The 25,717-nt window shown below is 32.8% G+C and overlaps 1 protein-coding gene and 1 long non-coding RNA gene across 2 annotated transcripts; both read right to left on the minus strand.

Moving 5' to 3' along the window:
* Positions 1-5,219: 5,219 nt before the first annotated feature.
* On the minus strand, positions 5,220-7,705 carry LOC21411063 (elongation factor 1-alpha). The gene is made up of 3 exons (XM_024167691.1): positions 7,627-7,705; positions 6,579-7,053; positions 5,220-6,453 (listed from the first exon to the last, which is right to left on the minus strand). The coding sequence occupies exons 2-3, from the start codon at positions 7,038-7,040 to the stop codon at positions 5,566-5,568; spliced, it is 1,350 nt and encodes a 449-aa protein (XP_024023459.1). The 5' UTR covers positions 7,041-7,053; positions 7,627-7,705; the 3' UTR covers positions 5,220-5,565.
* A 15,980-nt stretch (positions 7,706-23,685) lies between these two features.
* LOC112092210 lies at positions 23,686-24,703 on the minus strand. Its single transcript, XR_002902485.1, has 3 exons — positions 24,617-24,703; positions 24,437-24,529; positions 23,686-24,035 (listed from the first exon to the last, which is right to left on the minus strand). It is a non-coding gene; the product is annotated as an uncharacterized LOC112092210 (long non-coding RNA).
* Positions 24,704-25,717: the final 1,014 nt, after the last annotated feature.

Below are 25,717 nucleotides of genomic sequence, written 5' to 3' on the forward strand. Positions count from 1 at the left end.
CTTCAGAACCACGGGATTATCCACTTAAGTTCTTGTGTTGACCCCCCACAACAAAACGGGGTGGCTGAACGCAAGAATAGACATCTCTTGGAGGTTGCCCGGTGTCTTATGTTTTCGTCTAATGTTCCTAACTATTTCTGGGGGGAAGCCATTCTCACAGCTACCTATTTGATTAACCGCATGCCATACAGAGTCCTTACCTTTCAATCTCCACGTCAGCTTCTTCTGGAAAATTTTCCTCACACCCGTGCAGTTTCATCTGATTTACCACCCAAAGTATTTGGTTGCACAGCATTCGTTCATGTGTATCCTCAACACCGTAGCAAATTTGATCCTAGAGCCAATAAGTGCATCTTCCTAGGATACTCTCCAACCCAAAAAGGGTACAAATGTTATTCTCCAATAAGCAAAAGATTTTACACCACCATGGATGTTTCTTTCTTTGAACACGTGTTCTTCTATCCCAAATCTCGTGTTCAGGGGGAGAGCATGAATGAACATCAAATTTGGGAGTCTATTCTTGAGTCAGTACCCTCGTCTCACTCAGAGTCACCACGGCCTTCTCAAACCGTGCCCATTGACTCATCCACACCTGTGCCGTTATCAGTCCAGCCCACAAATGTGTCTTCTCCCGTGCCTGTTCAATCTGTAGCCCCACAACTTCCTAATGTGAATTTGGGAGTCTATTCTTGAGTCAGTACCCTCGTCTCACTCAGAGTCACCACGGCCTTCTCAAACCGTGCCCATTGACTCATCCACACCTGTGCCGTTATCAGTCCAGCCCACAAACACAAATGTTCCATCTCCCAGGGGACTCCCAATCCAGATTCTCAAACACATCTAATTGTTGCCACAAACGACTAAGAGTGTTATAGTATTGAGTCACAGTCATCTCACCTTGCCTTAGATCATGCAGAGCTCCCTTGATATCAAACAGATCAGCGGTATTGTCGCTGTCCGAGTAGGTTTCTTTTGCTGCTGTCCAAATCTCATGTGCAGTATCATAAAACAGAAAATTTTGACCAATTTCTGTGTCCATTGCATTGATCAACCAAGACATAACCAGATTGTTCTCGGTATTCCACACCTTGAACTTCTTATCATCCTTCTTCGGTAGTTCTGTGGTGCTATAGAGGTATTCATCCTTACCTCTTCCTGTAATGAACATCAAAACAGCCTTCGCCCATTGACGGTAGTTGTGGCCGGTTAACTTGTGCCTTGTGATGAGAAAAGACGAACTTTCTGCTCCACCATTGCTCACGAGTTCTTCTTGGCCTGATACAGTTCCAACGACACTCCTGTTTGTTTCTGAGGCCATAGAGGATGGACTACTGCCTAAGAGACTTTATGGAACACTGATTTGGAACGAAGGAGGATGCTAGGTTTGCACCTAGAAACCGAGGAAAAGAAGGAGTAAATATGGTTTCAAGTTTCACCAGAAAAAGGGATTAAGCTGTGTTCTGGTTTGCATCAGAACTAAAAAAAAACTGGTCCAGGCAGCCTTGCTCTGATACCATGAAGAAAAACAGAGAGAGAATTTTTCTTAGTTTATTTCATCAGCCGAAACATACATTTATACAGAAGAGGAGATTACCAATAGCTGGTAATTCCTTGATTTACTCCGTCAAATCCTATAGAAAAGGAAAACTAATTAGCTAGTTATGGAAACTAATCTACAGCTATTTACAGCCTAGTAGATCTTCTATTTACAGCCCATTACTGCCTAATATCTTCGGAATTCCACAGATAGTCTATGTCGATGATATTATTCTATCGGGGAATGATGTGAAGGAACTACAGGAGTTGAAGAAGTATTTGTCAGAAGAGTTTGAAGTTAAAGACCTTGGAAATCTGAAATATTTCCTTGGAATGGAAGTGGCTAGATCGAGTAAAGGTATTGTAGTTTCTCAAAGGAAATATATTTTGGACCTTCTTAAGGAGACCGGTATGCTTGGATGCAAACCAGTTGATACTCCTATGGACAGTCAAAAGAAACTTGGCACCGAGAAAGAAAGTGCTCCAGTAGACAGGGGGAGATATCAGCGTCTTGTTGGACGCTTGATCTATCTGTCACACACTCGGCCAGATATTGGTTTTGCAGTAAGTGTTGTAAGTCAATTCATGCACAGCCCTACAGAGGAACACATGGAAGCAGTCTACAGAGTTCTTAGATACTTAAAAATGACCCCAGGGAAAGGCCTATTCTTCATAAAGACAGAAAACCGTAACACTGAAGTGTATTCAGATGCAGATTGGGCAGGAAACCTCATTGATAGACGGTCAACGTCTGGGTATTGTTCCTTTGTCTGGGGCAATCTTGTTACCTGGAGGAGCAAGAAGCAATCAGTGGTAGCCAGAAGTAGTGCAGAAGCTGAGTACAGAGCACTAGCACAGGGAATTTGTGAAGGGATTTGGATAAAAAGGGTTCTAAGTGAACTGGGACAAATGAGTTCATTTCCTATTCTGATGATGTGTGATAATCAGGCAGCTATAAGCATAGCCAAGAATCCCGTGCATCATGACAGGACTAAGCACGTTGAGATTGACAGACATTTCATCACAGAGAAGGTGACTAGTGAGACAGTTAAATTGAACTACATCCCTACCAAGCAACAAACGGCAGACATCCTCACCAAAGCTCTACCAAGACCTAACTTTGAAGACTTAATTTGCAAGCTTGGGTTATATGATATATATTCTCCAGCTTGAGGGGGAGTGTTGAATTCGGAAGTCAAAAGTTAGGGAAGTTAGTTTAGGAAAGTATTTTAGGAATAAAAGGAGAGATCAGTTGTGATCTTTTCTCATAATTTTGTTTCCTGATTTTTAGGAGAGAATCAAGCTAGTTAGTTTTTCCCTTATTAGTCATTTGTGTATATATATATGCTATTGTAGGGTTACAGAGGATTTAATTATATAAGTTCAGAAATTCTTCACCTTTCATTTGCACTTTAATAACATTTTCCCTGTTCAAGCTCCTTTGTCCATGTATGATGCATGGATTCTCATTCTTTTGTTGGAAAGAAGGAAACTGATACTAGTTTTCTAATTTTATTGTTCTGTGCACTTGGCTTCATACCAGTAGAAACATCCACTGTGTTCACGGATTGGAATTTGTAGATTAGAGGTTAATTTGTATCCGATCTAAAGTTTTCGGATTGAAAAAATCTTAATCTGTGTCCAATTCAAAACCTTTTCGGATTTTGAGGATTGAATTACAACCTTTAAAATTATAAATTAATAAACATCTATATAAAATAAAGGAAAATAATAGACTTCTCAAAAAATTTTAACTCGAATTTCACGAATAGGTGATGTGGAAGAGATTGGCAACTCTACAGTCCACACTGCAATATTTTTCCATTTTCATTTTCTTTATTTTTATTTATCTATTTCTTTTTAAGGAAATTTTTTGGTACGTCTGGCTTACTGATATGTCAAGTTTTTATAACCATTAGATCTGCATACTTTTTAATTTTTATGTGATTTTATACAAATTTGACGGACAAAAAACTTAATCCACCGACATGTTGACGTATTAGAGAAAGTTCCTTTTTACAAACACTTCTTAATTCTTTTCTTTTCTTCACCATCCTACTCTCCTTTCCCTCGTATGATTCTTCCAACCTCATTCTTTAATGTCTGCTCCAAATTCAAAGTTCTTTACAATTTTGTTTGGTCAACCTAGTCAATCTTGGTAGAAATTCGCATAGCCCATTAACTATCTCCCCAAAATGGCACAACCAGCGATTATATTCTTTAGCAAATTAATGGAAATTAATAGAAGGAAATAAAAGGAATACAAAAGTATCGTTTTGAGTTTCTTGGATATCTCTGACTCTACTTCTATTTTTCCCCTTATTTTTTGCCGTTTAACTAATTTCAAAAGTTTGTCTCCCCGTTCTTCTTGACAACGATTTTTTTTTTTTTTTTTTTTTTTTTTTTTTGGGTAGAGCAAAAGAGAGATTGGTTGAATTTGTTATTTTCCATTAAAAGTTTTTCATGAATATAAGGAAGCAGGTATACATGGCCGCATTACTATTCTTCTTCCCCTTTCACATTAATTATTCTTGGAACAATTTTCATGAAACAGAAGATAGGAGTGGGAAAAGAAAAGTATCAAATCAGTATGAGAAATTTAATACTTCAAATTGGCAACAAGAAAAACTTCTTCAAAATCAGATAATCGTTTTGATGTTAAGAGTTTGATGGATGATACATACGGAAGAGCCAAGAGAGAAAAGAGAATGCAGTTTGCAGTGCTTCTAAAGAAGAAGAAAATTGAAAAAAATGTTTGGTTTTTAGTATTTTTGCATCCATAAGCAAAGTACCCTCTTGTGTCATTACCTAATCGTTTCAAGATGCAAATCATGAATTTTATTTGTGATGTGTAGAGACTCTAAAATAGAACACAGCATCGAAATCTTCATCATTTATATGATATAAAGTTGCTCAATTAAGTTTAAATTGTTACAACCTAATTAACAATGACCAATCAACAAAGTCTTAAGCTTTTAATTTAAAAAAAAAAAAAATTAAAAAACTAAACTGAAAATATTATATACATATATACATATAAATTATGAGTTTGTTTAGTTCGTTGATTCGAATTGAGATGTAATTTTATGTGAAAACTTTTTACTATTACAAAAAGGTTAGATGTGACTGTTTCTAAGAGCTTTTTACTATAGCAAAACTCAAAATCTAAACTCAAACCGGTAAAATAAACGAGACTTATTTATATACATCTATAGTTTTGAATTCTCAAATTTTGGGGATTGAAATGTACTCAAAATCTGCAATCGGATCCAAACTTTTAGATTAAAAAAATCTCAATCCTGTCCAATCTAAAACTTTTTTCAATGAAAAAATAAAAAATTTACCTTTAAAATATACGAATATGAACTTTGCCATTTACTCTTAATAAATACTCTTTTGTTAATATAAATATAAATACTCTTTTGTTAATATAAATATTTAATTAAAAAAATTATAAATCAATAGTAAAGAGTAAAAATCCTGACACAACATGCATTTTTAATATGTTTGTCAAAATTTCAATTCAAAACTTATGATTGAATTGAATTTCACATATCAATCGAATTAAAGATTCCGTAAACACCCTTATTATGGTTACTAATACTTATGCGCAAAACTTACACAATTAGCCATAATTTACAATCATCAGCTGGATCATAAATTGGGAAATTTAAAACGAAATAGACAATAAACGAAACTCACGCAAAGGATGAGATAGAATTATAAATGTGTAGTGTAGAAAACATCCGGCAGCATAGGAAGAGAGTAAAAACTCCATAGCTGCTTAACAAAATCGAAACACAACTTGAAACAAAGGATAGCAATGATAGGAAAATAGAATAAAAAAAAAAAAAAAGAGACCGACACAAAGCCATGCCACCGTCTGTCAAGCACCCAGTTCTGCGAACAGCTAGAAGATGACGGCGGAGACTTGTAAGTATAAGCAACAAAGAACACGTCTACGACTTCATTTGAAATACTAGTAACAAGAACCCAGTACTCATTTTCACCACAATTGAACAGCACAATTCACTTGCCACCCTTCTTGGCAGCGGACTTGGTAACCTTGGCCCCAGAAGGATCCTTCTTCTCCACACTCTTGATGACACCGACAGCCACAGTTTGACGCATGTCCCTGACCGCAAAACGACCCAATGGAGGGTACTCTGAGAAAGTCTCCACCACCATGGGCTTGGTGGGAATCATCTTAACAAATCCAGCATCGCCATTCTTCAAAAACTTGGGCTCCTTCTCAAGCTCCTTACCAGAACGCCTGTCAATCTTGGTGAGGATCTCAGAGAACTTGACAGCAATGTGGGAGGTGTGGCAGTCCAGAACCGGGGCGTAACCATTTCCAATCTGTCCAGGGTGATTCATTATAATAACTTGGGAGGTGAAGTTGGCTGCTTCCTTGGCTGGGTCGTCCTTAGAGTTTGAGGCAACAAACCCACGCTTGAGATCCTTAACAGCAACATTCTTCACGTTGAATCCAACATTGTCACCAGGAAGAGCCTCCTGGAGAGCCTCGTGGTGCATCTCAACAGACTTAACTTCAGTGGTCAATCCAGAGGGACCAAAAGTCACAACCATACCGGGCTTGAGGACACCGGTTTCCACACGTCCCACGGGAACAGTTCCAATGCCTCCAATCTTGTAGACATCCTGGAGTGGGAGACGAAGGGGCTTGTCTGTGGGCCTCTTAGGCTCATTGATCAAGTCAAGAGCCTCAAGAAGGGTTGGACCCTTGTACCAGTCAAGGTTTGTGGATCTCTCAATCATGTTATCCCCTTCGAAACCAGAGATGGGCACAAAAGGAATCTTGTCTGGGTTGTAACCAACCTTCTTCAGGTAGGAAGAAACTTCCTTCACGATTTCATCATACCTTGCCTTTGAGTACTTTGGGGTAGTAGCATCCATCTACTCAACATTCAATAGAACAAATTAATCAACACCATTTACAGATACAAGCAAATTAAAAACAACAGAAACATTTTTACAAGAACATAATACAAAGGCATTGGAGTTTGATGTTTCTTATATACCTTGTTGCAGCAGCAAATCATTTGCTTGACACCAAGAGTGAAGGCAAGGAGTGCGTGCTCACGAGTCTGTCCATCCTTAGAGATGCCGGCCTCAAAACCACCAGTTGTAGAGTCAATAATGAGGACAGCACAGTCAGCTTGGGAAGTTCCGGTAATCATATTCTTAATGAAATCACGGTGTCCAGGAGCATCAATAACAGTGCAGTAGTACTTGTTGGTCTCGAACTTCCACAGGGCGATGTCAATGGTAATACCACGCTCACGCTCAGCCTTGAGCTTGTCAAGCACCCAAGCGTACTTGAATGATCTCTTGTTCATCTCAGCAGCCTCCTTCTCGAACCTTTCGATCACACGCTTGTCAATACCTCCAAGCTTGTAGATCAAATGGCCAGTAGTGGTCGATTTCCCGGAATCGACATGTCCAATGACCACAATGTTGATGTGAAACTTCTCCTTACCCATTATGGAGTTTTTTCTGAAACCCATAAAATAATTAACACAAACAAACATCAGAAAGCTATTCCCAAAATTCCCTTCAAATATAACTTATTATAACTCGTAATTAGGGGATAACGAAAGTATGAAGCATAATAAAACGCAAAACAGAATCAATAAATTACATATCAAGTTTCAAACAGTAAAATTTTACCAAAATGACTTAGTAAACAACTAATAACTTAGATCGGATGAGAAAAAATAGCAAGAAAGATCCTGAAATGCATTCACAAGAAGAAAAGGTTTCCAAAATCAATAAAAAAAAATTTATTAAGATCGAACAAGTACTTAAATACATGATTAACAACCAAAGCGTCATTAATTCAGAAACAATTTCCAAAATCAATAATATTAATTAAAAAAACAATCTCTCAACGCCTAACTGATCTGAAATCCAAGATCAAAGCAGCAAACTACATCATAGAAATAGAAAATCCAAAGCAATTCAAAATAAGCGGAAAAAGAAAAAAGTTCGAAAAACGCAAGAGTTTCACAAGTTTGATAACTGATCGAATCAAAAGCTAGAAAAACAGGGAAATAGAGAGTTACTAACCAAGATCGAATCTTCGGAGAGAGCTGCACTGAAACCCTAGCCGCTACAAAGAAGATTGTAAGAGAGAGAGAGAGAGAGAGAGGCTCCAGAGCAGTGAAATGAGTGATAGGGTTTCAAGAGACTTTTATAGGAAGAGCTAATTTGTAATTTCTTCATATTTACGTAATTGTCCTTGGAATGAATCGAAATGCCGAATATATCCTCCTCGCACTGCTGCTCTAGGCTTTCTCGGTTGTTAAAGTTAAAGCCTAGTGGACCTTCCATTTCGCGGGTTTAATTTAACGGATTTTAACTGCTGCGGAGTCTCGGAGCAGAGAATTTTATTGACACCCCGAGTTTTTATTAAAGTACCTCAATATATTTAAAAATTACAATTATTTTCTTAAAATCTCATATAATTTCATAAATACCCTTATGTACACTCTATATTTGTCTATGGAATCTTTTTTCCTACAAATCGTTCTTTTTTCTTTTCAGGTTCTCTTAAAAAAAATTTTACAAAGCAATGGAGCACCATAATTATGAATTTTGATTGAGTTTTAATGTAAATAGAATTTCTTTCTAACGTTTTCCTTTAGGCACTTTTTCTCTGAATTTCACATGTTATGATTTTGAGATATTCTTCATATTCTGAAAATTTCTTGTAACAATGGAGATTGGAGGATAGCTTTGTAAAATTTAAAATTTTCCATTCAATCTCTTAGGAATGGTGGTTTTTGTTCTCGGTAATTATTCAATAGTCCATACTCCATATTGAGTTTTGCCTCCTTCAATTGAAATTGTTCTTTAACATTGGCTCTTATTTTGATTTTTCTTCTCATTATCTGTTCAGTAGTTCTCTTTATTTTTTTAATCTTTCTTTTATTGTTGCTGTAGTCCTTCTTAGATCAATCGAGTTTTTCTTTTTACTTAACACTATTAATCATATTTTTGCAGGTTGGATGCACAACAACCACATAATTTAAAATCCTTTGAATGAAAAGTAAAATCCTTTTCAACAAAACGAAAAATTAGTGTCGCAAAACATGGGATATGACCTAGTGTGATATGAGAAAAGTGATGGGTGTATATAAGGATATTTGAGGAATTATATGAAATTTCAGTATTAAAAAGTAAATATTATATGAAATTTCAGTATTAAAAAGTAAATATTTCAATTTTTTAATAAAACTTATTTATTTAAAGGTGTTTAAATAAAATATTGGAGGTAAATGTAATTTCCCTTTGGAGAATGAGGTAAACATGCCATAAAGGAGCGTAATGATTATTTTTTTTGATCACTCAGGGTCAATTTGATTTACCCATTTAAAATTATAATTCTAATTTTACTATAGTATTTTTATCTCAGAATTAAAATTGTTGACTTAAAAGCATGAACATAATGGGCCATCAATGAACCTTCTTTTTTTTGTCTTTTTTTGTCTTTTTTCTTTGTTGTAAACGTGGTCGTATCAAGTGGAGATATACATTTTTTTAAGGGAATGTTATGTTCTCTTCCATCTCCTTTGCTCTCTCTCTCTCAACTTGTTAGTTGTTGACATGTTCCTCATCTTGCAGAAAATTGTGTTAAATTGGTTACCAAAAAATCATGTTCGATCAAAAATTCCAATATCTTAGTTCAACCTGTGTCACAATTTTTTCAATTTCTCTGACTCTCAATCCCTTAAATCTGACAAAAAAGTGGTTCAATCCAAGATAATTTTGGTGTGTCTATCAATTAAATTTCGTTTGTTGCATAAAGTCTCGATTTATCCTTATATGTAGTAAATAAACTAGTAATCTATTTTGTTCCATTTTGTAAGCCAATAGTTAAATGTGTCTTAACCACTGATTTCTTAGTTGCTTTCTTGGTGGTAGCTTACATCCCTTTGAGAACCTACTTTTAATAAGGATGACTTCATACTCATAACTTATGATTAACTAAATATGTCAATTCTATACAAATCTTTGATTAACCAAGCCTAATCTGTTGAGGTTTAATGACGTGACCTGCACTAAGTTGTTGGTGGACTGCGCATTTTCATTGATCAAAGTATATAAAGGATATAGTAGTGGATAGTATATTTTATTTTATTTTATTTTACAATCTAATGGATTGTAGATTTTGAGCATCATGGAAGAATTTACCAGGTATAATGTGAAAATTTTTCATTCTAATCTCGCCTATGTAGTCCTCATTAACGTAGCTCACCTAAGCACTCCACTAATTCTGCCTAATTTGGGATGTATGTGTGTGTGTGTATATATATATATATATAGTTATATTGTTGAGGCCAAATTTGGTTTATAATTTCTCATTTTATACGTGTTTTTATACGTCTCGTACAATGGGACTGAATCACGAAATCGGCTGCCGAAACGAGCCGCTAGCCGTCAGTAGAATGGTGGCCGAAATGAACCACTAGCCGTCAACAGAGTCAGATGCCCAGACGACCAGTCCGAGGCTACGAGCTCAACATCCGATAATTAACATAAGACATCTCCTTCCAGCAGCATTATTTCGTGTGATCTTGCCCAAAATAGTAAAAGGGAAAGTCAATCTTCATCCTAGCTTTCTCTCTAAGCATTCTCTCTACATGGAAAGTCTCCTAGAGGATCCTCAATCAAAAGTCAAACGGAAAACTTGCCCAAAATAATATTTTCAGATATTAAGGCCTATAAATTTATATCATAAGCGTCCAAAAAGGAGGCGCTCACTCTCTCACGCATCAATTCACGCCTACACCATTTTGCATGTATTCTTAGGCATTTTCCATAGTATTTACATACTTTTTAGTATTTTTCATAGCATTCTTCCGGCATTTATGGATAATGCCGTTGTAATTTTCATCAATATTCATAGTGGAAGATCTGAAAACCTTAGAATGGACGTACCCTGAGTTATAAAAAAATCATTATAAATTTATGTATTCTGCTCTCTTTATTTTTTCTATCGATTTATTCTTACCACGATCACGATACTAACTCTAATCATCTTAATTCAATCATTGGCCTCTAACAAATTTAATTGTCGATTTATATGGAGTCATTTTACTTCTAATCCCACTTGTTGTGTACTCTTTGAAGGCACGAAACAAATAAATAGTCTTAAAGACAAATTTTTGAATTTTTCCTAAATTTGGGCAATTTTAAAACATATTATTTGTCTTCATAAAGTTCCAAAAACATCAAAAGATCTCTTTAGATATGGAAAACTGGCACATGTCAATCACGTGAGAGGAGTTTCGAGGATTATTTTGTAAATAGATAATATGTATTTTTTTATTTTGTATTTTTATGGGTCAGATTAAGAGTGACAATTCATGAATTATGTCATCATCGTTTTTTCTTAAATTTTCACCCAGTCCAAACACAATCTGAAACGAAAATTTGTGAAAATCTCAACACAAACACGATATGGACACTTTAAGGGTTTATATAGTATAACACGATACAAAAATGACATGTGAATTCACGACTGACACTAAAACTAAATACTTTTTTTAGGCCTTTTATATTACAAAGAACTTAAAATTCATAACGCACTAAAATATGACAACACCCATCAAAACTAAGCAAATAATACCATAAAATTTTTAAAACAACTATTATAACATAATCTAAAATATATGATGTAAAATATATATTTAAAAAAAATGTGCGGGTTTATTATCATGTTGGGGCTAGGTAAACTCAAACCTAAATTAATTCATATTTTTTGTGTCAATTTCATTCAACCCAAATATAACTCGAATTTCTTTTTTTTTTCAATCCTAGCCCGCAATATTTATGTCATTTTTTGAGTCGTATTGTTGGGTCATGGCCTATAGTGTAAATCATATGTCAAATTATATTGGTTTGGGAAAACACATAACCAAACCCACCTGACCAAAAGTTTGCATGATTTCAACCCGAAATTAAATTCGGGTCTAAAATGGATGATGGACCTAATCTATCATATATAAATTAGGTTTTTTTAAGGATACAAAATGAGGTTTGGATGAATGACAAGTGCTTAAATCACTGAAGAAAAAAATTATGAAATTTATTCATATTCTTATGAATGTGTTCTGCTTAGACAGAAGAGACGCCATTGAGCAAACAAAAATTTGTATGGATTCTATCTTTTATAATTTTTTCTGGCCCTTACCAGATAAACTCATGAACAAGTAGTTTTTTTAGTAGAGTCTCTGTATCAGTAAAATTTGTTTCTGATGATTAAAATAATATCAGATTAAAAAAATATGCATAATATATAAATTATAAAACATAGATGATAGTTAAAAATATAAAATTATTAATAGTTTATTTTTTCTAGTTTTATGAGAGAAATTTATGGACAATAAATAAAAAGATGTTATAAAAATAAAAACTTCATTTTTTTTTTATCTGAAACTTCATCCATTTCAAGCGGACGAAAAACAAAACTTCATTAACTCGTCAAATTTTGCATATGAGTGTGTTAGCAGTACGTTGCAATCACAAATATACCTATATTAAGATATATAAATTTAAAAAAAAAAAAATTGACCCTTTTAATCTTTGGGTATTATCGGGAAGCACCTTCCCTTTCCAAATGTTTGACTGCTTCTAGAAGTGACAACCTTAAGCAGCCAAACAAAGGGATAATAGGATGCAAAGATCACTTTTTTTATGCAAATAGATTGCAAAATTTGAAACGTAGGAGAAGAAATTTGGACTTAAATTGTTACCCAGAAATGAAATAAATCTAATAGTGTTCTCTTTTTTTTGTTAGTCTAGAAGATGTGTGAGTGTGACTTAACTTCAAACCCCACCATCTTTTTCTGTGGTTGGGGTCAGGGTTTGGCATCGTTATGTGCGCCAATACTAGAATCTTTGACTTATCGTTAAGGTCATATGTGACAAAAGTTTTGTCAATGAGCTAGGGCCGCCAGCCAGAGCATTTGAATTTTCATCCATGTACTAGAATGGCTAAGGCTTACATAAATATCTATCAACACCATATAATATATGGATCGACTTATAAATATTTATATTGAATGCAAACAACTGAATAATTGCACAATACGCAGTCAGATGCGGAATTACTACTGATTTATACCTACAATCACTATTGAGCAATATAATTTTTAGCTTACCTTCCATTTTATTCTTTGATCTAAAACATTTATTTCAAGTCATCGAGATTAAAATAAGGGCCAGTTTGATATTGTTGTGCTATTAAAATTTGTTGTTGTTGTTGTGTTGTTAGTCAGAAATTGCTGTGATGAGAAGCGTATAGGTATTTGGTAAATTATTTATAAAATTTTATTGTAGAGATGTATGATGACTGAAACAGACATACTTTAGCACATATATTAATAGTTAGTTTTATTTTAATTTTTAAGATAAATATTCTTAAAATTTTTACACCAAAATATTAAAAATATATGATTTGTATTTATTATTTAAAATATAAATGGTTAAATTTATTATTTATTGTTGTTATTTTTAAACATTTTGATAAGTATAAAAATATTTGAGTAAAATATAACATAGTATATTTATTAAATAGTTATAACTTTTAAATAAATATTTGAAAATATATGTGTCTTTTTTATTTGGTATGACAAATAAAATGGGTAGATAGAGAATTAAGTCTTATTGTTAAGGTTGTTTTAATAAATTTAGACAATGACAGCAGAAGTAGCTGTACAAAAATAACTGATGACATGCTTCTTAAATTTTACTATTTGGCAGCACTTTTTAAAACCCTGTAATTTACCAAATATCTTGACCTGTTGTGACTTATTAAAAAAACAAAAAGTTAAAGCGGCTCTAAAAATAATGTCAAATGGGCCTTAAAAAGAAAGCTAAAGAAATGAACATATTTAAGAAAAGAATTAATAAGATAATATAAGAGTTACACCCGATTTCTTATAGAGGTTAGAAAAATTAAAACTTTACCTAGAGTTAGTTTTTTTTTTTTAATTTTTTAAATATTTTTAAAAACTAAAAGTCCATGCTACGTACTTTAAATTTTTTGCAATTTTTTTCTCCACCAATTATCTTAGTAAATCATGCGATTTAATTAAATGGTGTTTATGAAGCAGATGCATAAAGGGTGCTATCTAAAAACCTTTTTTACTATCGACACGTCAAACAAATATAAAAAATTAGTATAATCCCCAAACTCTTTTCATCTTTTTTTACTGTTCCTCGTACCAAACAGAGTTTTTAATCAAAAGGTTGTTGTCAATACCATCATTAAGGAACGTATGATGGGGTGCATTTCATAGTATAATATTTCACAATAAAAGCACCTAACTATCAATCTGTAAGACGATGATTACAACCATACGATTTAAATAACATAGTTAATATTGAAGCAGGTAAATGGTGCTACCGAAAAAAAAAATTTGTTATCCAGCTCGTGTCTCATACGCTGTCTGTCTGATTCAAATTGTATAATCACGGTCAGTGGTCGAAGTTATGAACTTTTTCAATTCTTAGAGTAGAAACTTAAAAGGTCAAGTAATTGAAAACCGATAGATATTGAGTAAATCGTTACCCCAGTAAACAAGTTTAACGTATTTTTTAAATTCTTCATTAGTAGCACTCGATTGCACATTGAGAGTAGTGTTCAAACGCGTATACAAGACTTTACACTGATTTTGGCTCTTTTTACTACGTCACTTTAAGACGATTGATTATTCATTAGTAGACTGCATATTTTCATGATCCAAATAAAAGGCTGTGCAAGTGCAGTCAAATTGTCAATTAGACCATATTTTTACTTTAAGACGATTGATTATTCATTAGTAGACTGCATATTTTCGTGATCGAAATAAAAGGCTGTGCAAGTGCAGTCAAATTGTCAATTAGACCATATTTTCATGATGAATATTGAATATTTCTTAACCCCAGTACACAAGTTGGAAAAAATGAGAAAACTATTGAATTATGACTACTTTTGTTTAACGCTTAACGTAATCGTTTGAGATTAATTATTCTTTCAATTGGTTTTTGTGATCTTGACTCTTTTTCTTGTTTTTTTCTTTTTTTTTTTTTTTTTTTTTTTTTTTTTGGTTTATTTTTTTTTTGCTTGGATTAATCAGGGAAGTTGTATGTTTAAGATGCAAATTGTAAATGATGTACATATATTTTTTCTACATAGATTTATCGATAGGACGCGATTTTTAACATACGATTTTTCATTAAATCATATAACTATGTCCAACCGTAAAGTTTTTCCCATCCCCTTGCCATAAATTTATCCTAGCAAACAATTATATGCTGGCAAGTAAGAATCTATACTCGTACAATTATCCAAAATTGGCAAACGACTATCAAAACATAAATTAACCTAAACTCTACATAAGCATTAATTATCAAAGAAAAAAAAAAAAAAAAAAAAAAAAAAAAAAAAAAAAAAAAAAATAATAAAAAAAAAAAAAAAAAAAAAAAAAAAAAAAACTCTACATAAACATCACATCATAGATTTTGGCCTTTAATGGTTAAGTGACGAAAACAAAATAATTGAAAGCAAGAGTAGTTAAGCACCGCATTAATTGCGTGCTTGCAAGTGCTCTAATTTGTCGGTGATGTAACATGATAATTTAAAAGGAATTCTAAACATGTGGGCGGCAAAAATAATCGAGTAGAGCTATGAGGTTCTCGAACCCCCGAAATAGGGGCAAATTAAACAAATACCATTCTATCGGACTTAAATACTAAACACCATTTTTATTTATTATTATTTTTTTAAAACATACTACTTTCAACAAATCAAAATACTAAACCTAAGTCACGCGTTGCGTGTATCTTTAATCTCGAGAGTTGATCTCGCAACGTCGAACCACATCAACTGGATGCTGCAAGATCGTCATTACAACCCATGCACAAAGAGATCAGTATGGTTACCACGGTCTAGAAGATCGTCTCTACGACAATTCAGTTTGTGTGTCAACTTTTATTCGTTGAAGATCGGTAATAGAGCACGATATAAAGGTCGATGACGGTGTGAACAACGAGATCTTGTTGTGGAGTGGGCGGAGATGTTCCGAGTCGTTGGCTGCAAGATAAAAGTGGGGGGAGAGAGGAGAATTAAGATTAAAATAAACATTTGGTGGTAGAGGTTAGTGTTAGGATTAGAGTTTCACCGAATAAACCAGATATTTAAGGGTAATATATACTTTATACTCCATGAAAGTGAATTTTTCAAATTGCGCTAATATAGTGGCAAATACTAATGACCTCTTCTCAAAAGTGGTACGCAGCCTAATTATCTCCTGAAAGAGATATGGACTAGGCCAACACAGTGACAGAGTCCAAGCATGTAAAAATAAAGGAGAATCAGTGAAATAACATATTTGACAGGGTGATTAATAAATTATAGCATATTTTTCTAAAACATGTAGTTTATAGTATAATTTAATATCTTAGACTTCCAATAATATTAAAAATCTAAAATTACCCCTTAATCATCTCTTGTCTTCTCCCTTTAGTTAAGGTCCACCATGATCAGCACTAGCAAAACCGGTGGCTGCTCACACTGGCAATCGGCGACCGACGACCATCTGCTAAATCAAGTTGCCAATACCAGTGACTAATAAATACCGTATTTACATGTAAATCCGGTCGTTGACGGTAAATATAGTATTTACTTGTAAATATGATCGTCGAAGCCGATGATTAAATAAATATTATATTTACGCATAAAACCGATTATCAATAGCACAATTGTATTTACCTATAAATATGGTGATCGATGCTGGCATATTTGGTCAATACACAAATTCATTAGTTAAATCCCGTCAAAAATTGAACATATCAACCACACAGCATCAAATTCAGTACAAAAATTCCTCAAAAACTACAAAAAAGCATCTGTAATCAACCGAAAAAATGCAAGACGCGCTCTATATTCTATTATGCAAGATTAAAATTTTGCTTCTGGAAGGAAATACGGCAAACAGAAAAGTCCAACGCGGAAGTGCCGGCCCCACAAATTCAATTGACATGGAATGATGGAAATGCCATATGAGGGAGTGCCCAAACTATAGAACCTGCAATTAACATGTACAATAGAACCTTCTGCTTTTCCAGAAACAATAAAAGTTAATATTAAATTTGAATTTCAAAAAATAAAATTTATCTTCCCCACAAAAAAAAATAAATAAAATTTATACTGGATTGTTTTATATACATTTAAATGAATCATAATTTTCCTCACTCCATGTCATACGTTACAATTTTGATACTTTTATTAGTGAGGCATTATTATTATTATTTTTTATTTTTGAAATAGTTAATCACTGTATCATGTGACAAATATAAAAGATAACTTTTAAATAATTTTAATCACGTATAGATTATGTAACAAATACATGTGATTAAACCAACATCTTAATAAATAATAATAGAAATACTAAAGTTGCAAGTTGCAGCTTCCAATATACTTAAAAGGAGTTTTGATATTTTTTATACTGTAAAAGGCAAAGTAGAACAATATTTTGAGACCAACTCTAAAATTAACCCAAAATAATAATAATAATAATATAATAATAATAATAACTGTCGTTAAAAAAAAAAAAAAAAAAAAAAAAAAAAAAAAAAAAAACCTTATAGCCTTCAGATCGGCTCAAATTAGCCACCTTCTGCATGGTTGACCCATAAGGCGTCGACCACGTGGAGATAAACAGGGCAGCCCCAAGACAAGTAGCAAAACAAACATCTATGTAAGGACAAAAGGGAAAATGATTTTTTTAAGGGGAAAAAAACATTTTAAATAAAATGGATCCTTCGATTGGCAATTATCATGTAATTGTAATTTATGGAAAATAAGCATTACCTAGCAAAAATAATAATAATAATAAGACAAGGACAAAAAGAGAAAGATTTCAAAGAAAAAAAAGGAGAGTATTTTAATAGAAAATCTTATTGATAGGCAAAAATTTTAAACTCTTAAGTATTTATATCAAATTTTGTTCAATCACTATACATATATTTGATATGACATGTTTGTGAGATGGTTTAAATCCATATCTTATTGACAAGATTTTTTTTATACTGCAAAATGGGTTTAGAATAAATTTTTATTTAAGTAAAATACTAGGACGATGAACTTGCACCTTAGGCACATCTTCCTAATAACAAGAACCTTCTATTCTTGTTTCTTCTCGTTTATTATAAGAATTTCACAAAAAGTTATTAGGTACGATCTTATATGAAAAATTACTTTCTTTCTATTTTTTTATTATAAAAATACATAAATAACCATACAAACAGAATCTATGTAGTTAGATTTGAAGTTAAACAACTATGGCATGTGTATCTCCATTTTCCAAAATTAGAGTAGGAAAGTCTTGCGACTTCTTAAATGACAAATAGGTAATATTAACGCGTCTATTTTATTACTATTTAACTCTAAAATTTCATCTTAATTCTTTTCCTTTTATTAATCTTGATAAAAGACCCTCCTATTCTTTTCGGGCAAAAGAAAAAATAGTAATACGCGTATACATCATGAATCCTGTCCTGCCTAAAAAAGCCAATTTTCTAGATGGTATTTCACTTTTTCTTTATTATTATTATTATTATTGCTTTTGCTAATATCTCAAAGACTAGCCACTAGTACCTTTCGGCCTATCTCTCTGCCTGCTCTTCTAGAAGAGCTACGTACCAAATCTAATTTTTTTCATCAAGTCTAATTTTTGTCTTTTTTTTTTTTTACATTCTCTCTCAAAAAAGAGAGAAAATAACAATATAATAATAATAAAAAAAAAGTAACAGTCCATCTAGAAGCCGCAAACCTCATAAACCTCCAAAATCTCCCATAATCCTCAAAGATTCTTGTTGTGTATAAATGCAAACTTCATGATTTCTCTCTCCCCATCAAACCAAAAACGACCAAATTCCTTCCTCAACTCATTTACTTCCAAATCTCTTCCATTTTTCTCTCGCACGAACCCAAAAAAAAAAAAAAAATGGTCGCCAAAGAAATACCAGCTCCAAACTCAACTGATCGTGAAGATCAAAATGATCAAGATTCTTCATACGAAGAAGAAGAAACTCTCTCACTCTGTGATCTTCCCATCAACAATCACAGTGATACATTCAAATGGGAGGACGGATATTTCTCGAGCAGTAGCAAGAAATACCAGAGCTCTAATTCTTTAGAAAACGACGATGATTATGACGAGGAAGACAATTTCTTTGAGTTCTTCAGCGAGGATTTTACGGCTACGACTTACCCAAATCCCAAAGAAATCATCTTCTGCGGAAAACTCATTCATTTAGCGGGCAAAGAACAAGTTAGCCACGAGGGGAATGTTCTAGAACCCAACGGGAAAACGAGAAGGAAACGGAGCATATTCCACTACTTGAAGCCGAAGTCAAACGACAAGGCGTTGCCGTTGCCGACGACGACAACGAAGAAGTGCTCGTACGACAACGGTTTGAACCTGTCGTTAGTGGGGTCGCCGGCGGTGAAGCCGAGGTGGAATTTGTTTATGTTTGGGATGGTGAGGGCCCCGTCGACGAAGATGGGGCTGAGGGACATGAAGAACAGGCAGAGCAGGCGGAGGAGGAGCCATTCGGCGATGATGTTTCCGTCGTTTGACGACAACGCGAAAACTAATGAAGAAACGACAACGGGAAATGTGTCGCCGAAGCTGAGGAGGAAGAGTGGGAAGGGGTTCTGGGGGCTATTCAAAGCTTTACGGGGCCGGAGCCGCCATGCTGAGGTCGTCGCCGAGGCGGCGTACGGTTGCAGTCCTCGTGATGAGCGGCGCGTGTGAAGGCGCGTGGAAGGTTCGCCGTTGGTGGGTTTCCATGTGTTTTAGTCAAGATCTTCAGGCGCAACCGCGCTGGCCGTGGCCGACTAGAGATGAGGGGTGACTTACCCAGACGCTGGGCGGGAACGTGATGGTCACGCGCTTAGATTTTTAGTAGGGTTTAGGTGTAACGAGCCTGTATTCCCCGCGTCTGCAGAATACAGTATTATATTATATGATAACTGTATTTAAAATTTTTATATATACATATATTATACATTATTATATTATATGATAAATATAAAATTTATATAAATATATTTACACAAATATAAATAGTATAATTATTTAATATATATACATATTGTATAAAATAAAATACAACGTTTTTGTGTTTCTTTAGCATTTCTTTTTTTTTCAACTGCAAATATAAAAATAAGAAAAATGTTTGTAAATGTAATTGTTAACAAAATTAAATATATTTAAATTATTTAATATGAAATAAATATTTAAAAAATATTTATATTACTTTGTTTTCGGATGTTTTTCAGATTGTCTTGTTGTTCTTGATTCAGGACTATAAAAATGAAATAATTTTTAAATATATATTTAAATAAGTCGATAATATTTGTTGTGTTGAACGTGTCTTACCTTGTACCAGAAGGGTTTAGGTGTAACGAGCCTGTATTCCCCGCGTCTGCAGAATACAGTATTATATTATATGATAACTGTATTTAAAATTTTTATATATACATATATTATACATTATTATATTATATGATAAATATAAAATTTATATAAATATATTTACACAAATATAAATAGTATAATTATTTAATATATATACATATTGTATAAAATAAAATACAACGTTTTTGTGTTTCTTTAGCATTTTTTTTTCAGCTGCAAATATAAAAATGAGAAAAATGTTTGTAAATGTAATTGTTAACAAAATTAAATATGTTTAAATTATTTAATATGAAATAAATATTTAAAAAATATTTATATTACTTTGTTTTCGGATGTTTTTCAGATTGTCTTGTTGTTCTTGATTCAGGACTATAAAAATGAAATAATTTTTAAATATATATTTAAATAAGTCGATAATATTTGTTGTGTTGAACGTGTCTTACCTTGTACCAGGTTTTTTACGTGTCGGAGTGTGTGGATCAAATGTGGTTGGTATTGATATCTACGTTGTTGGTATTAGTTGTGGGCTGAAAAAAAAATTTTAAAATTGTAATCAAAATAATATAAATATTTTTTATGTATAGTTGATAAAAGATAAAAAGATATTATTCACCTTTCTGGATCTTCTGTTTCTGTAGTTAATTGTTTTGGTAGCGATGATGGAACATGGATGTCTTCAAATTTTTTGGAAATTATTGTGCTCATTTGGGTGCCTCTTTGTTGAAAGAAGATTTTGAAGATTTTTTATTGTCCTCGAATCTAATCAATAGTTGGTGGTATTATAAATGGATCGGTAAAGCCTTCGTCAATTGTTAATGCAGAACATGTTTTTTTTTATTGGTGCCTGAGCGGTTCTGCCAAAAATGATAACCTACATGTCTCCAGTGTAATCTTTAATTTGGATCATTAATCTATACATGTAAAATACATATAAATAATTTTGAAATGTTAGAATTTTTTTTTTAAATAATAAAGCTATATGGTAATTAAAAATGATTTTCTATTGTCCTTAGAAAAATGTTTTTCTATTTTTCTTTTACTGTCTATTAAATGAACGGATTATATAAATTCATTTAAAAAAATATATAAAAATAGATAAATTAATATGGAGAAAAGAAGTTACATAATGAAGAAAAAACATAAATAAAAAACTTAAAGACAAATAAAATTCATATATAATTTTGTAATTTACATGCGTACATGAATAAACAACAAAAAATAAAAGAATTTGTTCGAACACAAAAGGGAAGGGAAGAAAAAAAATAAAATTAAAAAAAAGATTGGGAGAATAATGGGGAACGATTTACATGTAAAAAGCATGAATATACTCGGTATAATTGGTGTGAGGCATATGCACATCTTCCTTCATGTGAAAATTAGACCGTTTATTCTATCCCAAAAAAAAAAAAAAAAAAAAAATTGCAATGTTTGTTGCTCACTTGGACCAAATTCTTAGTCTCAACCCATCAAAGAGTAACACGTGGCCAAAATCCAATTGGGTGGAATTCACTCACTACAGCTCACGTGCAAGAAAGAGAAAAGCAAGCATACGGAAAATGACCAAAACGCCCCAACAAAGATCAAATGAAAGAGTAATAAGTTGAGGGCAATATAGTAAGTCCACTCAAAAGGACATAACGGAAATAAAAAATTCATCTGAAGAAATATACAGAGATAAAAAAGAAAAGACACTGTTTATTACACTGTAACGTAAACAAACAGTGAATCCATCATTTCCTTTAGTATATGTATAATGTAGAGGAGGTGGGAAAATAAAAAATAAAATAAAAAAAAAGAAAGAGTGAAAAACTTTCTAGGACGTTTTTGGGAAGACAAAGGAATGAACAATATAAAATCTATGCTTTTCTTTTTCCTATATCAGTCCAACTTGCCGCGTATGAAAAATATTTTTTTGCCTTGATTGTTTCGGTTGATTGAACTGTCTTCTCAACATCATCATATTTAGGGTTATTTATAAATACTTAGGGTTATTCATGAAAAATATATGCCATGCATTTTAAATATTCTCAACATTGGACTTTTAGTTTATAATGTCGTATTAAATTTACTCATCCTCTTATCAAATGATATGACTTAGTAGTGGGAGGTATAGAGTGAAAATTTTAACGAACAAGTTTATAATTTGTAAAAGGTTAGTTGGACGCATAGAGTGAAAAAACAAATCAACAAATTGATAATTTTAGGTAAAGATGTAAATTAAGTCGCTAAAATAAGTAGTTGACTAAAAAAAGGTCCAAATTTGTTGAAAAATTGCAGTTCAAAAATATAATACTGAAACATCCAAAATGTATGATATAAATATTTCATAAACTTAAAATGCAAGAAATAAAATAATAAATGTCATAATATTTATTCGGCGATCATATATACTTTTGTCTTTTCGTGTGAGTATCACTACTATTAAAAATTCAAGAGAATTTCTAATGTTCCCTTCACTTTTTTGTAAAAATTAAAAAAGAAGAAAATTTTATTATCAGATGTGAAAAAAAGATATTTTTAATGGTAATATTTTCAATTTTGAATAAATTGATATAGTATTTTTAAATTTAATATATTCTAAAATGATTTGATGGTTAAATTTTTTTTATTGACTAATGTTTTTTTTTTACCCTAACATAAAATTTTTCAAAAAAAAAAAAAAAAGTAAACTAAAGGTTAACCAAACAATACTTATTAGAAAACACGAATTCAAAGGAAAAAAAATTCCATCTCAGACATAACCAACACTGTTGCAAGCCTCGTTTTTTATCTAGGCTTGAACCAATGAAACATTAAGTTCGTGAAATTTATTACTCAACATGAGAACACTTAAAAATAAAACTAAAATCTTAATGAAGTAGGGGGTTATTTTTTTAAAAAAATTTATATATCCTTCTTTCTTGAAATAATTATGATTTGTATTTTTATTTAGTAAGTTGTAAACATGTCGAATTCTCACGTTATGAAATATCAGGTACAATATGGTCTCAGCAAAAATAAACAATGAATACAATATTTATATCATACGTTAGATCCTAATTTGGCCGTTTACGAAAAACAAATAAATAAATAAATAAAAGTTCATGTCTACTTTAAAGCTTCTAGAATTGCATATTTAAAATCCTTTTGCAACGAAAAACCTCGTGTCATAACATAAATAAAAATTAAATAAAAATAATGAATAGAGACAGCTTCAAAGAAAATTAATTAAAGTTGGGAGACTAAAGAGACATGGTTGCTACCATGTCATAAAGACATGAGAATCTTATGCACAAGAATACATTAAACTTTGATTTTGGGCGGCTAATTTAAAGTTGTCTATATATCAGCCTCAGGGATAAAATGCCGGCCACTAATAGACGTTGAAATGATTTTGTCATATCTATCTATTAGGTCCCAAACGTATTCATCTATGCTTTTCTTGGGTATGAAGGATAGGAAATAAAATGTCTCTTTTTTTAATTAGTAAGAAATTTAGCTCAACCAGCCTAAATCAGAAGATCAGTTCAATCATTAAACCCCCAATTCTCAATAAAAAAAACATAAAAAGGCATCATATTGCTCTGTGTTAAATTCTGCTTTACTTATATAAACTGTTTTCGTATGATCTCAACTGGTTGGAGAAAGGTTCCAAAATCATATTTTTTCAATAATGCATAAAAAACTCATTTGACATGGTCAACAGACTTAAAATCTGTTCAGATCCATGAGATCATTGGCCATGTCTTCTTTACAATCAGAATTTCTAAAAACCTAAACCAATATGCCAAAACTGGTAAAGTAAAAAAGAAAAGAAAGCTACTCTCTGAATTTGATACCAAGAAAAGGTGGAACTAAAACACTTTTTATCACCCAAAACTTTTAAATGGTTCACCATTTTTCTATCTTTCCCACCATCTCTAGTCAGATTCAATTTTCTCTAAATGTCCACCGTTAACAAACGCCTCCTCAGCCGTCTTATTTGAAAGCTTTTTACTTTGTTAGGAAGTTTACTTTGTTAACCTGCAGAAAGCAATGTAGCGAAAAGTACGGTCATGCTCAAATGCAGAATAAATTCATAAAAGTTTGAGTAATAAGATGTTGGTAAACAAAACATAGTTGATATCATGCAAAGAAAATTGTGAAACGCTCTTTATCTAAACCAGCAAATATGGCAAGTCCGACTGCAACCCAAAACATAGCTTATACCTTATTTCAAGTCTAAAATGGATATTTAAATCATATTATCTAACAAATTTTTTGCGTAGTTTAGGAAAGAAAGGAATTCACAAGAAGATGGCTAGACGATTTATCATTAGTAGATCGCTAACCTCCTCGACAATTATGGAATAGTATTATGCCAAGAGATGGCAAAATAAAATTATGAAGAGTCTAAAATATAAAGAAAGAAGAAGGGATTGCACCTTTTCATCCGATGCCAGATTTCTCGCGACGGCCTTTTCCATGATGCTTTTGTAATATTGGGTAAATGGGGTATTTCTATTGTGCTTCTCAAGCTGCATTTTAACCATTTTACCATGCTAAGTTACATTAAGCAAATTAGAATAGTATTTTGTCTCTTGTCAGGGGAAACAACAACAAACCTGAAGAAATGTTTCTACGGATTGCTGATCTTTTGGTGAAAAGGCCACTTCATCTCTTTTTTTCTGCACGAACCCAACATTTTGCTCCACCTGTAGACAAGAAGTTAAGCTATAATGGAATCTGTTGCACAACCAGTACAAGGTACATCATGTGAGGAATCATCAAACATAAATAAGTATCTATTACGCCATTATCCATGAAGGCAGAGCAAACAGTCACTAATGATGTTCGCGTATTCAAAAGCTAATGAAGAACAATATGGATACTGTAGAATATGATAGATCTTTTATCTCCTATTATTAGGGATAACTATTTGGAATATGATAAATCTTTTATCTCCTATTTATTAGGAATAACTATTAGGAGTATTATCTTTTAATAAAAGATTTGAATTAATTTTCAAATCTTATAGTTTATCTTTATCTGTTAGGAGGATTAGTTAGTTTCCTATTTTTGTGGCATGCTGGTAGCTTAGGGATTCCTTACTCTATATATGTTCGTGTACTCTTTGCTGTGTTGAATAAGAATAATAAAAATTGATGATTCTCTCCAAAACTGATACAATATCATAGCCACGGCTCAAAACCTAAACCTCCTTATGAATTACAAAACGACGATGACAGGAAGTAATACCTCCTCCCCCGGTGGAGACTCATCCTCTACCACCGAAAGGACCCAATCGGAATCCACAGTATCAACCAGCAAAGTAGAGCACCTCTTATCAAACCTTTCCCTTCAATTGACTGTCCATAAACTGAATGGCAGTAATTACTTGGAGTGGGCTCAGTCCATTAAGCTGGCCATTGACATTAGAGGTAAACTTGGCTATTTAACTGGCGAAGTGAAGCAACCAGCAGCAGGGGATCCGAACCTGAAAGCATTGAGGTCAGATAACTCCTTGACGATTGCGTGGCTCATCAACTCCATGGAACTAGCCATTGGAAAGCCGCATTTATTTCTGCCCACAGCCAAAGAAGTCTGGGAAGCAGTTCGTGATATGTATTCAAACGTGAAAAATTCATCCCAAATTTTCGAATTGAAAACGAAACTTTGGAAGTCCAAACAAGGAGACCGTGACGTTACGTCTTATTACAATGAGA

This window comes from Morus notabilis, unplaced genomic scaffold (assembly GCF_000414095.1).
Source record: "Morus notabilis unplaced genomic scaffold, ASM41409v2 Scaffold1412, whole genome shotgun sequence".
NCBI lineage: Eukaryota > Viridiplantae > Streptophyta > Magnoliopsida > Rosales > Moraceae > Morus > Morus notabilis.